Here is a 16713-nt window from a genome sequence, read left to right on the forward strand (position 1 = left end):
TGTTGAGGATGGCTGTCAAGAAGCGCGGAAGCATACAGATTGTCCACCAGGACAGTACATCAGCCAAAAAGGTGACTTTCTAACACTGACTTCAGGGTGATCTGTTCAAACAAGTGTTCACCATGGGTCACCAGCCTACATTTTTCATGTACAGTTACTGTTACTTACCACATCGATTTTTAAGACATTGATTTTCAAGGATGCTAATAAGTGATTGTGTCAGTGATACAGTTGTTGATCTGTTGGAGTTTGTCATTCCACTTTCCTTAGAATAATTAAAGGTTGCTTCATTCAAACAGTGTAACTGATTTACTTTTACAGGAACAGCCTCCGCAGACACTGTATGCTCCGACTGCATTGGTCAAACCTTTTCAAATGGAACAGTTACAAAATGTCAGCCACACACAAAGTAAGTGAAGCTTCGTGTCATGCTCCTGATTTGGTGCAACATAAACTTTATGATTTGTTATATCCATCTGCCATTCCAGTTGTGAATCCAAAAAGCTCCATGTGACAAAACCAGGAACTGCATCAACTGATGCCATATGTGGAGAAAAGCGTGGTCGCACAGGAATAATTGTTTTCACATTTGTGTTAATTGTATTAATTGTGATCTTATGCTACTCTTTTCACAGGAATAAAAAACAATTGTCCTAGAAACATACTTTTCTTTCACTGAAATGCGAATGAGCTGCATTCTGTGGTCTAAGTGATACTCTGTTACTCTGATACTCTGCAGAATGAGACCACCACCAGCATGTTGTCATGTCTATGTGAGGCTCTGTGATTCAAACTGTCTAAGACAAAGGAACTTTACATCAAGTCACACTCTCTTCATGGATGGTCTTGAATGAATTAACTCGGTTTGAATTGCACTTTTTGTTTATCTGAAGAGTTGAATCACAGTAACTGGACTCGCTTGATTTTCTTGATGTTTTACCTCCCCCTCAGGTCCAAGCTCAGTGCTCTGATTCAACTCCTTAGTGGACCTCGTTTTGTGTATGCCCTAGTTAGTTAATGTTTTTCAGTTTGCGTGCATTCTGTGGTTACTCAATTGTATTAATAATACATGCGTCAGTCCAAATGTAATTTTAATGTATTTTTGTCACAAAAGGGCCTTGTAAGCACCCTATTAGCTTGCCACTACATAGAAACAGGAATCGGAAGTCAGCTCCGTCGCCCGTCTACGATGTCATCAGCGGTCGACTATGTAGTTCTTTGCTCACTAACAGTTACGCCACATGTCTCAAACACGTTTTTGTCATTTTACATGTATAAAACTATTCTAAATGTATATGAACAAGGAACGAAAGATAAATAGATTTAATGTTACTTTTACCTTCATCGAAGATGTGATTCCTGCCAAAGACACGATGTTGCAGCGAGATCAACACGGACACCATCTTTATAACTCGCCGTTATAACGAAGATTATTCACCGAAGGCATTGCACCACAAGTCAACGGCTAACTGACGGCGTTACCAAGCAACAGTAACAATGTCAAAGGCTCGAGGGAGAAGAAGCGCAACAAGCGGCGGCTCTAGTAGTTCTGGTCGAAGTACTCCAGATTCAGTCATATATACGGAAGATGTCGAACAGATTCCTGAGACAACTGGAGGTGCTTACCTATTACCACAACCGCCGCCGAGACCTTACAAGGATGACACAGTTAACCAGTTGACACACCTGAGTGGAAATATAGACAAAGCAACAGCGACAGCCTTGCAGAAGGTTAAACACCGCGCAAACAAGCAAGAAAGAAGTTCAATGGAAAAGAGTGAGTATACCATGGCGAAAACCATGGAGGATTATGGAAAACAGATGCAGCAACTTGTGGAGAATTCCAACTCCATGCATCAACTAATTTACAGTTTGATAGAGACTACCAACGCCATACAAAGAGAAATGCAAGTTCAGAGAGAAGCATTTCAAAATGAAATGGGGATATTAAGGAACGAAATGCAAGGTCTGAGAGTGGAGAATAAAAAATTACAGGAAAGTTATGATGCACTGGGAGCCACTCTCAAAAATGAATGTGAAGAAAAGGATAAAATCATTGAGAAGCTGAAAAACACCATAGATGATATGGATCAGAACACACGAATGAATGACGTGGTCGTGACGGGACTTCGAATTAAACCAAGGTCCTATGCCAGAGCAGTGGCGAATACTGAAGAACCAGACGAAAGGGATGTCGCCTCAACAGAGCAACAAGTTGTTGATTTTTTGCAATCGAAGGAGGTGGATGTAGACATCCAATCTATTGATACTTGCATCCCACTGTATGGGAGGAACCGCACTACACCCGTCATCATCGTCAAATTCACCAACAGGAAATACAAGGTTGCCCTGCTGAAACAGGGAAAGAAGCTGAAAGGAACAAATGTCTACATGAATGACCACCTGACCAAGCGCAATGCTGAGATTGCGAAGAAAGCACGTGATCTGAGGAAGCAAGGAAAGATTCAAGGAACATGGAGTGCAAACTGCAAAATCTTCATCAAAGCAAATGGAGGACCAGAGGCCAGAGTTCTTGCTGTCAAAGACATCAAGGACTTAGAAAGATATTGAGGTCTCCCAACATGGAGGAAAACAGCTTCAATATGCTACAAGAAGATCTACAATTGGACACTTTTCACTTTACAGATCACAAACAATTGGATATGGAAAAAGACATTGATCCAGACTCAAATTTTTTCTCTCACATTACAAACGACTGCCGTTATTATACGGAGGAGCAATACAACAACAGTTTTATCAACGACGACAAGTTATCCATCATACACATAAACAGCAGAAGCTTGAACGCAAACTTTACTAATATTAAACAATATTTGAATCAATTCAAAGAACCTTTCAAAGTTATAGCAATCTCAGAAACTTGGATTGATGCTAACAAAGGAATGGACTTCGAGCTGGAAGGATATGAAATGACGTGTGCAAACAGGAACAATGCAAATGGAGGAGGTGTGGCCGTTTACGTGGACAAACATCTGAACTACAAAATGGTAAAGAATATGTCATTTGTCATTGATAACATTTTAGAATGTATAACAATTGAAATCTGTAAAGAAAAAAGCAAAAATGTGTTAATAAGTTGTGTGTATAGAACTCCAAAGTCAAAGATTGGAATGTTTGAGGATTGGATTAAGACAACGTTTACAGACATACCGTAGGTCAAAAAACTATTTTCATATGTGGAGACTTCAATATTGACCTCTTGAACTCACACAAGTGCAAGGAAATAGATGACTTTATAGATACAATGTATAGCTTGAGTTTATATCCTAAAATCATTAGACCAAGTAGAATAACTGACCACTGTGCCACCCTCATCGATAATATATTCACCAATGACTTTGATAACAACACCATCAGTGGCCTGCTAATTAGTGACATCAGTGATCATCTTCCAGTGTTTACAATCTACAATGAACATTATAAGAAAAATCAGGCGGAGGCAAAAAAGACTTTTCAAAGATTGCGTACAGAGGACAACATCCGTGCCTTCAAGATAGGACTAGAAGAACAAAGTTGGGAGAGTGTCTACAGTGCAACAGATGTGGACGAGGCATATGACAGCTTCCTTGGTACTTATATGGAGCTCTACGATAAGAACTGCCCCTGGCAAGAAAAGCCCAAGAAGCAAAAGAAAAACCAGCAGCCATGGATGACAAAAGGACTAAAAAACGCCTGTAAGAAGAAGAACACATTATACAGGACATTTATCATTCAACAGACTAAAGAAGCAGAACAAAAGTATAAGACATACAAAAACAAGTTGACAACTATCTTGAGAGTGTGTAAGAGGGAATATTATAGTCACGTACTAAATAAGAACAAAAATAACATGAGAGCAACTTGGGGCATCTTAAATAGTATTATAAAGAACAACGTTAAGAAAGCAGACTATCCTCCCTATTTCATGGTTGGAAACACTTACAGGAATGACATGAATGCGGTAGCTGAAATGTTTAATGAATATTTTGTAAATATTGGACAAAAACTGGAAGAGGAAATTCCAAAACAAGACACAATTGATGAAGGGATTGATATTATTGATAGGAATCTTAATTCTATGTTTCTCACTGCTGTAACCAAAAAGGAGATCACTGACATTGTTAACCATTTTAAGGCAAAAACATCAACTGATTGTCATGGAATCGAAATGGAAACAATTAAAAGGGTCATCAATGAGATCGCAGACCCGTTAACATATATTAGTAACTTATCATTTCAGACTGGAATATTTCCAAGCAAAATGAAAACAGCCAAGGTGGTTCCAATTTTCAAAAAAGGAGACAAACACCAATTTACAAATTATCGACCAGTTTCCTTGTTACCACAATTCTCGAAAATTGTGGAGAAGCTATTTAATAATAGGTTGGACAAATTTATTAATAAGAATGAATTATTGGCAAGTAGTCAATATGGTTACAGAGCCAACATTTCAACTTCTATGGCACTGATGGAAATCACGGAGGAAATCACTACTGCCATAGACAACAGAAGATGCGCAGCTGCAGTATTCATGGATCTGACAAAAGCTTTCGATACAATTAATCACACTATTTTAATTTCAAAATTAGAAAGGTGAGGAATTAGAGGTTTAGTCTTAAATTGGGTTAAAAGCTACCTAGCAAAGAGGAAACAATTTGTAAAGCTAGGAGAATATACATCTGGGAGTCTACACAATACGTGTGGAGTACCACAGGGGTCCATACTGGGACCAAAACTGTTTAACTTGTACATTAACGACATTTGCAAAGTAACTAACAACTTAAAATTGGTCTTATTCGCCGATGATACCACCGCTTTCTGTTCTGGTGAAAGCACACAAGAACTCATTAAAAAGGTCAAGGATGAAATGGTCATATTAAAGTCATGGTTTGACAAGAATAGATTATCTCTGAATTTAAGTAAAACTAAAATAATGTTATTTGGTAATAGTAGAAAGGACACGTACGACCAAATACAAATTAATGGAACGGATATTGAAAAAGTGGAAGAATATAAATTCCTTGGGGTTATAATAGATGAAAAAATGAGTTGGAAATCTCATATTAAATATATACAGCAAAAGGTGGCGAGAAATATCTCTATATTGAATAAAGCAAAATATGTTCTTGATCAAAAATCACTCCACACTCTGTACTGTTCCTTAGTATTACCATATCTAACGTATTGTGTGGAGATATGGGGAAATAACTACAAAAGCAATCTTCACTCACTCACTGTACTGCAAAAAAGATCTGTGAGGATAATTCATAATGCCAAGTATAGAGAACATACAAACCCTTTATTTTTAAAATCACAGATATTAAAATTCGCAGATTTAGTACACTTTCAAACCGCTAGAATAATGTATAAAGTTAATAATAACTCGTTACCCAAAAATCTAATTAAGTATTTCTCAATCAGAGAGGAGAAATATGATCTTAGAGGAAAATTAAACCTAAAACATTTATATGCGAGAACAACGCTGAAAACCCACAGCATTTCCGTGTGTGGAATTAAATTATGGAACGGATTGAGTAAAGAACTCAAACAATGTACCGAGATGAGCAAATTCAAAAAACAATACAAGCAGTTGATGTTTGCTAAATACAAGGCAGAAGAGTCCTGATTGTTCTGTCAGGTTTGTTATTTTATTTTATTTTATTTTATTTTATTTTATTTTATTTTATTTTTTTTAATTTATTTATTTATTTATTTATTTTTTATTTAATTAAATTTTATTTTTTATTTATTTATTTTTATTTATTTTTTTATAATTTTCTTTGTTGTGTTTAAAAAAAAAAAAAAAAAGGAAAGGAAAAAAAAAAAAAGAAAGGAAAAAAGAAAAAAAAAAGCCTTGTTCTTATTTATTTATTTAGTATTGTCATCATTATTATCATTATTATGAATGTTCTCTCTTTTTTTGGGGGGAGGGCTATCTCACCGTTATCTATTATGTGTTATCCTGACTATCACTGAAAACATGACATGGAATCCAGGAAGTGAACTACATGTACTGTACTAGATGTAGAATGGATGGGGGGTAGGATTAAATAAGCTTTGCTTCTTCCTACTCCTTTTGGACATGTGGAACTGTCAAAGAATGATTCATGAGATGTATTCCATTGTAACCTTCATGTTCAAATAAACTAAACCAAACCAAACCAAACCAAAATCTTTGTGTTGCCATGAGTTATTTCTTGAATTCAAGTGTTTGTCACCTTCCTTATCAAGTGCTGGCACGTGCAACTTTCTTTTGCTCTAATTTGGGTTATTGCAAAGAGAAACACCATCAAGAAATAACTCATGGAAAAACACAGCGGCTGTCCGTGTTTATCTCACAGTCACATTGTGTCTTTGGCAAAAATCCTGTCTTCCATTACATTAAATAGAAATGGCCAGAATAAGATGGCTGGTGTTGTGCTGTGTCATACACATGCACACTTAATTGAAATGTTTTACTGATATGGTACTGGTCCTTTGCATTACAGATGAAAAATGCGAGAAGGATGTTCTGTATTTACACCTTCACACCGCCAGCGCTTCAAAGGCTCCTGCGTCTTGTTTTGTGGGGCGTAGAAAACTTGCTCGGAGCAGGAAGAGGGCAGGCCATAATGCTTGCAACACGTTTGAAAATTAGCGCCCTCTAGGCAGCTGCATAACCATTGCAAACAGTCCCTTTTAAATATAAGATATTTGAGAAGTTTGACTTGAAAAATTTACGCAATTTGTGTCGCCACTTGTCATTAACAGGTGATAGCGGGTCCTGCAGCCAAACCAGCGGAGAACCACTTTTATAGACAACGAACACAGACATTTTGAATGCACAGAGATACCATGATGAGAAACTGAGGCCCATTGTTGTGCCGTTCATCCAAGACCATCACCTAATGTTGCAGCATGATAATGCATGGCCCCATGTTGCAAGGCTTGCTTAACGCTCATTTAACTGTAATCAAAATAATAAAGATGAAAGTTGCATTATCTGTGTGTGTCTTTTAAAATATTTTTACCGAATCACAAGCGTGAAGGCAGCTTGACTAAAATAGCGCTACATTTTTTCCCAGGTTAGATGGCAAATTTTTACCTTATGTTTGGTTGCTAATTACTACTTAAAATTGTATTGAAGAATGATGTCTCTTGTATGAATAATATTGTACACTGTGCCTGTATTAGATGTGAAGTGATTTGCCTGTGCACAAACGCCTCGGATACTTTAGTCACTGTTGAATACCTGTTATAGGCTTTGATTGGAGTAAAAAAAAAAGGGGGCAGGTGATTTCTGTCTGGTAACCATAGTGAACTGTATGAAATTGTCAAGTTATTTTCAACAGGTCGAGTAATTACCAAACATTTAAACTATTTTTCAAATTAAACGTTTTTGCAATGATTTAACAGCAGTACTATACAATTTCACGCGAAGTGTATTATATTTTGAAAGGAATAAAGCGGAAGTTATGTAAGTGTTCTGAGAAACTTGACGCTGACGCCTGAGAAACTCCCAACGTTATCTCAACCCAAGAAACTTCCAAGTCGTGCGATAAGTTTACTTCCCGACGTGTCATTAGAACGGCTGTTAATCGTCGAAAGCAACCGGACAGTTAATTTGGGACCGAAAGGGGCTTGAATAGCTCTTCTTGGGACGTTGTCAAAACTGTACGATGCATATGCTAGAGTCAAACGGAACCGTAATGGACCTGGAGTTAGAGTTGGTGAAAATTAAAGCGCACTACTGCGGGTAAGTAGCAAGCCGAAAGAAATCGGTAAGAAAAATAACATCCATGATGTAGCGGTCCAGGAATAATGGTAGGACACCTGTTGAACAGAGACTGGTGACAGGCCGTGTGTAGAGGCGTACTTATGCCGTTCCCACAATTGTTATGTGGATGAAAGGGTCGGATTACTTATAAACTTTCTTTTGCGCGTCTTCTTTTTGCTGTGTCATTGCCAAATGTGCAGTGTGTCATTCACTTGTTTTGTGAGGAGTTGCTACTTTGCTGTAAAGTTACAACAGACATACTGTATTACAGGCATGCAGCAGGAACTTTAAAAGTGGATAAAACTGTATACTGTAGCGTAGCCTACTACTGTAGTAGATAAAACCACCATGCTGTATTCATAGATCATATTTGATCGAGTTACTTAGTGCACCATCGTTGCCCCACATTATTTTCATCACTCACTGTGTTTTTAAAGATGTTTTGCAAGACATGAATGACAGGAACGCGTTGTACATTTGTGAATAATTAAAGCTGAAGGACAAAGACACACACCCTCACTTGTTTCAGTGATATCATGTACATTCAGCAGAGGTGTACACAAAGGGAGTACAAATGTGCCAATTTATGTGGCGTGAACCATCAATACAGGAAATGCAACTGTCCCAATTCAGCAAGTGTATGTGCGTGCGTGGGTTTTCTCTGGATACTGAAACACCCATTCACACCTATGAACAATTTAAAGTCTCCACTTAACTTAACATACAGTACATGTTTTGGGGATGTGGAAGGAAGCCGGTCCTTATGTGACCTGTGATTGACAGGCGACCAGTCCAGGGTGTACCCCACCTCTCGCTCGCAGTTGGCTGCGATAAGCTCCAGCTCACCTGTGGCCCTAACGAGGACAAGTGGTGTAAAAAAATGAATGGATGGATGATTGACTAGTGATGACAATTGTCTGCTTTTTACCCACAGTCAGTTGGGAAAGGGTCCAGGATATAAGGTAAAGTTTGGACAGTTTGGCCAATTGCTTTATTTTGTCGTAGACTGAACATTTAGGTTTGACATGAAAAGGTGATTGAGACGAGACATTTCAGCTTGCATTTACAGGTATTTACATCTGGATCTCCTACTCTGAGAGGGCCTTTTGTTTATCATTGGAATATCCTTCAACAGATCATGACCCAAAAAACACAAAAGAGTTACCGTAAATTCCGGTGTATAAGCAGCACCGGTATATAAGCCGCACCCACTAAATTTACAGGACAAACCAGATTTGTTCTTATATAAGCCGCACCGGTGTATAAGTTGCACATGTCCGTGTCATAAAGTGGCATATTGTGGCACGCACGAGAGGACCAGTCAGCTCTTTATTTGACAGGAGCCAATCACGGGCTATGAATAAACTCACGACGAGCTTGTCAACCCATTGAAAATTACAGGAGGTCTTACTTAACATAACAGTCTGACTCACAGGGTTCGAACTAGTCAAGAGATTCTCCAGATTTACAGACATGGATGAAATTGTTGGTACCTTATACGAAAGAAAGGAAAACTTAAAATGGTCACTGAAATAACTTGAAACTGACGGAAGTAATACTTTTAAGTAGTACTAAAATTTCTCAAAATGCAAATTGATAATCAACAATGCTTCTGGGAGACACTCCTAGGGCTTTTTGGGAAGTCACAGCAGCTCTAGGTTCACAGAATGAGGCATAGAGAAAAAAGAACACCATACCTACTATGAAACATGGATGAGACTTGATGTTAAAATGCGGGTTTTTGTGCATCCGACATGGGTGACTTTAATTTGTGCAGGGTACAATGAAATATAAAGACTATCAGGGCATTCTGGCTTGAAATGTGTTGCCTGGTGTCAGAAAGCGTGATCTCAGTTGCAGGTCATGCCTGCTCCAACAAACAAACACACCAAAAACTTCAAGAAACATGCAGCCTGGAGAAGGCACCCATAAAACCTGAGAGAGCTGGAGCAGTTTGCTCACGAGGAGTGGGCCTAAATACCCGTCGAGGTGCAGGAGTCTCATTAAGCGCTTGATTGCAGTAATTGCATCGAAAAGTTGTGCAACAAAATATCTATTAGGTAAGAGTACCATCGTTTTTGTTGAGGCCAGTTTCATTTGGTTTTCTAAAAAACAAACTCTACTGAACCACAATGAATCAAAAAGCAATGTCTCATTTCCATTCGATAACGTTTGGTCAATTTTTCTGTATTATCATTTTTGTCAGTTTCCATGTCCTGTGTGGTTTTCTTTCTTTGACGTAAGGGTGCCAGCAATTTTGACCACGTGTGTAAATCCTATAAAGCATTGTTTCTCAAATGGGGGTACGAGAACACTTTTGTTTTGGGTTTTGTTGAGAGTGTGTCTGTGTGCACAATTATAAGGCAACTAATAGTGTGTAGAGTTTTTAGGCAATTCAAAGGAAAAACAAAGATATTCCCATCTCACTACTTTATTTTTGAACATCAAAAATAAATATTTCAAATAAATATTTCTGACATTTCCAAAAATAAATCAGTGACCAATATAGCCACCCTTCTTTTCAATAACATGGAAAAAACTTCCATCCATGGAGTCTGTCAATTTCTTGATCGTTTGACCACTTTTTGTGCAGCAGCAACTAAAGGTTCCCAGACACTGTTCAGAGAGGTGTACCTTTTTTCTTCACTGTAAATCTCACGTTTAAGGGCCCACAAGTACTCAGCAGGGTCTACATCAGGTGAACAAGGAGGTCACGTCATTATTTTTTAAGACCTTTACTAGCTAGACACGCAGTGGAGTACTTGGATGCATGAGATGGAGCATTGTCCTGCATAGAAATCATGTTCTTCTTGAAAGATGCACACTTTTTCCTCTGCCCCTGTGTGAAAAAGTGGCAATAGGTTTGGGAGTTGAGTTTGAGTCCATCTTAAAAAAACCCCCAAAACATAACAAAAAAAAAAACTTGCAAAAAAACATTTCATGATTCTGTGGTCACGTCCAAATATCTTGGCAATCTCAAGAGTGCTGCATCCCTAATGAAAGGTGTTTTACAGTTCTTGACTTTTCAGAGTCTGTTAAATCTTTTTTCTGGCCCATTTTGCCAGAGGAAAAGAAGCTGCCTAATAATTGTGCACACCTAATAAAGGGTGTTGATCTCCTAAGGCCACACCCTCCCTCAGTACACACATGCACATCACCTGGTATGCTTAAACCCAATAGGCATTCAAGTTTATTCGGCTTGGGGTTGGAAAATAATTATAAAAATGAGAATATGGTCAAAATACTGACTTGCCTAATCATTGTGCACACAGTGGCAAATATAGGTATTTCATCCCTTACTAATTTTGTTTACCCCCAACCCCAAATATATGAACAGTATAGAAGTTTTATGGTATATGTATTGTAGAGACAGAATGTAAAAAAAAAAAAAAAAAAGAACATCCTGAAAATATTACGTTATAAATGAATTTGTATATTTGCATTTGAAAACATGCATTTATTATAATCTGAAAAGAAGCCGCAAAGCTTTAGTCAATTAATATTGTTTAAGTAATTTATTTAATTGTAATTACATTGTTTCATGCAAGTCTACTACGGATGAGCACTGTTTAGAACAGCGATAAATCAGATATTGCTACTACAGTGCTGTGTTTTACATCTTTTTGTCAACCAAACATGCACTAAGGGGTACTTGGCTGAAAACAAACACTTCACAATGTGTACTTTGCTGAAAAAATGCTGACAACCACTTCTATAGAGCATGAACCCAAATGCTTTCAGCCTACCAGTTGACTGCAAAAAAAAAGATTTTTGAATATTTAATTAAATATTAATGTCAATTAAACATTTCATATAAAATATTCAATTCATTTACATTCACACAGTCACGAATTAACCTCTATGATTTTGGACTGAAAAGCACAAAGACAACAAGTATACTTCACACAGAGCAGAGATTTGAATGTCATGTCGATATGTTGACTTATTATTCTGGTTTTAAAACAGTTGTTGGTGTTCTGTGCACTGTTGCTGTAGTGAGTGACTTGTAGATGGCTGCGTACTGACTTCTGGATTTGTGAAGAGTGGAAATTGATCCCACGCCAGCTGCATGAAAGTTCTATGTGAACCACTACGCTACCAAACGCCTTGGCGCTGGTTGAGCTCAAAGTGAAAGAAATCCTTGGATCACAGGGATCAAAGATCATATTGTTGATTGGTACGGTATAGCCCACAACATCCATGTGCATGACAAATCTCTTTGAGTGTTGCACACCCTTGAGTACAGTACAATCAACAAGCAGTGCAAGGGTCACATTCTTGCATCTGCACTATTACCTTGAGCGGAAATTGTCAGACTTTTTTTCCCATATCTATATAGTTCTTGGGGTCTAGTGGTTAGCATGTTGGCCAACACAGTAACAGACTGGAGATCGGGAAGACCTGGGTTTGATTCTCCCTTGGGCATTTCTGTGTGGAGTTTGCATGTTCTCCCCGTGCGTGCGTGGGTTTTCTAGGGGTACTCCGGTTTCCTCCCACATTCCAAAAACATGCATGTTAGGTTCATTGGCGACTCTAAATTGTCCATAGGTATGAATGTGAGTGTGAATGGTTGTTTGTCTATATGTGCCCTGCCATTGGCTGGCGACCAGTCCAGGGTGTACCCCAGCTGTCGCCCGAAGTCAGCTGGGATAGGCTCCAGCATGCCCCCGCGACCCTCAAAGAGGAGAAGCGGTATAGAAAATGGATGGATGGATGGATGGATATATAGTTCTTCAAGAGAAAGGTACAGTACATGCCAGATGAACTACAACAGTGGCACCTCGGTGAGCGTCATTAATCCTCTCCAGAAGGTCTTACGAAACCCGAAACATACTCTAGCTGAATCAGTTTTAGAAGAAATCATGCAAATCCAATTTATCTGTCGGGACACCCAAAATTGTAAACTTAAAACACTTTTAATGAGGGATGTCCCAGTCCACATGTTTTGGCTTCCGATCCAATTTTTTTTTTTTATAGTCTTCCGATCCGATCCAGTACCGATCCTTTTTTAAAATTAAATAATAATAATAAGCTTTTGTTACAAACATGCATTTTTGGAATATATGGTTATGAAAATACCTCTTCAAAGCATTAAAAATAATGCTGAATTTACTTCTTTATCACACAGCATGAGCAGCAATATTGTTTGGCTTTGGTAACAAACCTCTGTGAGTCTCTAATCCAATAAAATATCCAATAAAAGTCCATCCAATAAAAGATAAAATTGGAAAAACAATGGTCATGTACAAAGTCATTTCACATGGTGATAGATGAATTTGTGGTGTGATTTAGAATATATTAGTTGTTTTTTTTTTAACAAACTCTCTTAAGGCCCTATGAAATCAATTAGATTTTTTCCCAAATTCCATTTTTTTTGGTTTAATTTTTTAGAATTTCATTTTTCTAGCTTTTCCATTCATTTTACCAGCATAGAGTGTGTGCTATTTGGGTTAGTGAGTAAAATGTCCATGAATGAAATGCAAAAATCCTTACATTTATTGATGCAATACATCGTTGGCCCATTTTGTCCAGTAATTGAGAAATGGATGTAGCTTGGCTAACTTTTCTAATGGGATGTCAGCCTCAGCTGACTTCACGATGGTACACCGCGGACATCTCTTCACTGTGGTGTTGCGTTTTCTTCTTCTTGCGGGTGGTGGGAGTCCAGGAGCAACCAGCTTTGAGGCACATTACTGCACCTGTCATGTTGGAGTGTGGCAGTTCCGAACGTTATATGGTAACCGGATCGGCCCGATCTTGTGGCGGACGCCGATATTATCCCATTTTCAAATTACAGCGACTCGCAGCAGATCCCGATCCTGAAGTTCGGATCGGGACATCCCTACTTTTAATATCAAACAATTATAGTTTTACATGCAGAAAACAATTCAAAATGCATTTCAATACATGGAAAGGGATACATGAACATTTAATGTCACTTTTACCTTGACTGAAGACCTTTTGGCTCCATATTGAATTATTTTGCAGGCGAAATCGATGCAAAAAGCAGAGATTTGTGGTGCGACTGTGTTAGCAAAGACCCACAGAGTCAACCGCTGGTGATGTACGACGGAGCTGACTCCTGGTTCCGGTTTGCATTTTGAGAGCATGCTAACGGACTAGTAATAGGCACGTTTTGCAGTAAAGACATGTTTCGAACACAGTTGGACTCACACAGTGTATTAATAACACGACGTGCGTTGTACAACCGAAAAAGTGTACGTGAACAGTAATGTGATATAAAAGTACATCACGTATACCAACCAAGGTTCCACTGTATTCTGAACTGGTACACAGAATTTCAGATTCTTTTGATAATAATTTCCAGTGTCAAAAATAATATTGTAGAATATGGGAAGGTTACTTTCAGTTCAAGCTTTGTTGGTTCTGCTCCATTCAACCAAGTGACCCAACCTTGATATAGTCCATTGTGTGTGTATGTGTCTACATTCAGAGACATGTTGATCACAGACCTGACTTCCACTTTAACCTTCGTGGAGCTTTGTGAGGAGGTGAGAACGATGTGCTGTCTTACCAAACAACAGCCCATCACACTCAAGTGGATTGATGACGAAGGTGGGTGTGCCTCACAGGCAAATTGTGTCTAAGGTTAAAAGTCACTCAGTACCAGTTTCCATGCACTAAATTAGTCAGATTATTGAAATAATCAGGTTTCTCCAGTTTTCACACCTCAGCACGGCTTCTCTGTTTATATGCACGATCTCCACTGCGATTATTGGCCATGCGCTGTGTGCCTCCCAACAGTCGCTTATGTTTGTTTTCAGCGCGGGTAAAGGTTTGACTTTTACGATTGACCTGTTACGTCACGTATAAACAAAGCAGCGACTTTGGGCTTGTTTTTTTTTTTTTGTTGTAAAGATGCTTCCAACTCCCCAAGTTTCAGGTTGTTTTGTTTTTTTTGTAAGTCACTTGCAAAATGTTGTTGGTTTGTTTTTGGCTTGTTTCAAAGAGCGAGTCGCTTGTTTCTCTCGTGGGCAACTGTCATGTTCATGAGAATTAATTAATTAATTATACGAGCTGCATGTGCGTTCAACTATGTGTCCGTTGAAGTGATTACGCAAAGCAGTTGCCTGCCAGACACAACTGCCGCCCTCTAGTCAATTTATGACGAGCATCTTGACAGTGGGTGGCTAGCTATTTGTTACACAATAAATAAAAAAAAAAAAATTGCCGCAGCGTGATTGCTACTTTTTTACATCACAAAGTACGACTGTTTGGCTTCCTCCATTCATATGTACTGTACTTTATGTCTTTAATAGCCACTAACAGTAGACACAGTTGTCTGTTTTTCTCCATATTCATGAGCTACCCGGCAACAATTTAGATTGTAGCTAAAGTTACATCAATCGAACATGGACACATATTATCTTAACTACAAGCAACAACCATTGAACATTGATACACATTAACTTGAACCGCTACTAGCAATGCGCACACAGCGAACATTTATCAATTTCTACACAATCATGACCCGCTTGGCCACAATTAATCCGGGGTTACATCCTGCCGTGGAGACAGAATGGCGGCACCACTCCAGTAGCACACACTTGCCAGACAGAGAACAATCACATAATCTAAGTATGTTATTCTGACTTTTACAAAGACGAATACGGTAGTTTTATGCTAATATATATGTATTTTTTTTAGTGCATGTAAACGTACTGACTGTCCTCCAGTGGTGCAAACATGATGCCAAATCGAGCGCTGACACTGACATTCTTTAAAGTAAGGGTCAGCAACCTGAAGCATGCTTGCCACTGTTGGCACAGCCTGATCTAATCAATGACATCTCAACCGCGAGTCTGCTTGAAGAGTTTCGTGTAATATTCTTCTGAACAGCCAAATGAAAAAAATTAAGACAATAATAGGAAAGTCAACACACCTCTAACTCACGGTGCAATGTGAGAACTGTAACTTTAACGCCAAAATGCACATAAATGATAAAGATAAATAATAATAATGATAAATGAAAGACTGGCCCCAAATTACAAGTTACTCGCCTGTGTCGTAGAGGTGTTGTCTCCCCCCGCCTCCACTCGCCGTTTTTCTGATTGGCAAGACATCACTGGTTTCCAGGCATACTTGCCAAACCTGCAAGGGGGAAAACAATAATGACTAAAAGTGTGGAAGACCCCAGCAACAGCAGCACTGTGATTTACTGCGTCTGTGTATGTCTGCAGGAGACCCCTGTACCATTTCATCTCAGATGGAGCTGGAGGAGGCGTTCCGTATTTACAATCGAACAAAAAGATCTGGACTGCTGCTGCATGGTATGTGATTGTATGTCCTAATTTAGCTTTCCTTTTTGTCATTTTATTCTGGCCTTCAAATATTAATATCACGCATCATTTCCAATCTAGCTCATGTAAAGTAAATATGTTCCTGTTGTTTCAACATCCATTAAGATGTGCACCTGTTGGGTGGATGTAAGAGGAAAGAAAAATAGTTTCCATCTTCTCACTTCATGCTTCTTGACACAGTCTTCCCAAGTATTCCGGAGCAGCCTGGAATGCCGTGCCCTGGAGAGGACAGTAAGTTAAACAGCTATTCTTTTAGTAGCTCCTGCTGTGTGGCTTGTTCATGGGGATATGGCGTATCATACACAGTATAAACTATGTAGGGCTATCTTCAACTAAGGGTTTTCATAGATTCATTTGATGTGTTGTCCAGAGATGCTCTGATTGCTTGGCCACCGATCAATATCTGCTGATTTCTGTGGAAAAGCACGTCGGCTTATGCCAATGAATGCCTTTCAATGCAGATCACAAAAACTGATCACCTCCATACTTTTGTAGCCTGCAGAGAACCGTGTGTGCAGTGTAGTGTCCTGCTCTAATGTCTTGGGTAGTGTCCCCCTCCCTCTCTCCTTCACACTGCGCAGGCGGCAAACCTAACATGTTGTGTGGAATTTATATGCCATTTGTGAGAGTGATGTA

At 38.7% G+C, this 16713-nt stretch overlaps 1 protein-coding gene across 4 annotated transcripts in view; it reads left to right on the forward strand.

Moving 5' to 3' along the window:
* Positions 1–7509: 7509 nt before the first annotated feature.
* The window catches only part of prkcz (protein kinase C, zeta), a 97145-nt gene continuing 87941 nt past the window's right edge, over positions 7510–16713 (forward strand). For 2 of the 4 annotated variants that reach the window (XR_008570743.1, XM_054779825.1), the window contains exons 1-4: positions 7510–7735; positions 14211–14332; positions 15958–16047; positions 16258–16308. Coding sequence is in view for 3 of the 4 variants with exons in the window: in XM_054779825.1 (XP_054635800.1) it covers positions 7659–7735; positions 14211–14332; positions 15958–16047; positions 16258–16308 (340 nt within the window). In the remaining variant the exon portion in view is untranslated. Of the gene's footprint in view, positions 7736–14210; positions 14333–15957; positions 16048–16182; positions 16309–16713 lie in introns of those variants that run through there. The other 2 variants (XM_054779958.1, XM_054780045.1) reach the window with 2 other exon arrangements.

Source organism: Dunckerocampus dactyliophorus, chromosome 1, assembly GCF_027744805.1.
Source record: "Dunckerocampus dactyliophorus isolate RoL2022-P2 chromosome 1, RoL_Ddac_1.1, whole genome shotgun sequence".
Lineage (NCBI taxonomy): Eukaryota > Metazoa > Chordata > Actinopteri > Syngnathiformes > Syngnathidae > Dunckerocampus > Dunckerocampus dactyliophorus.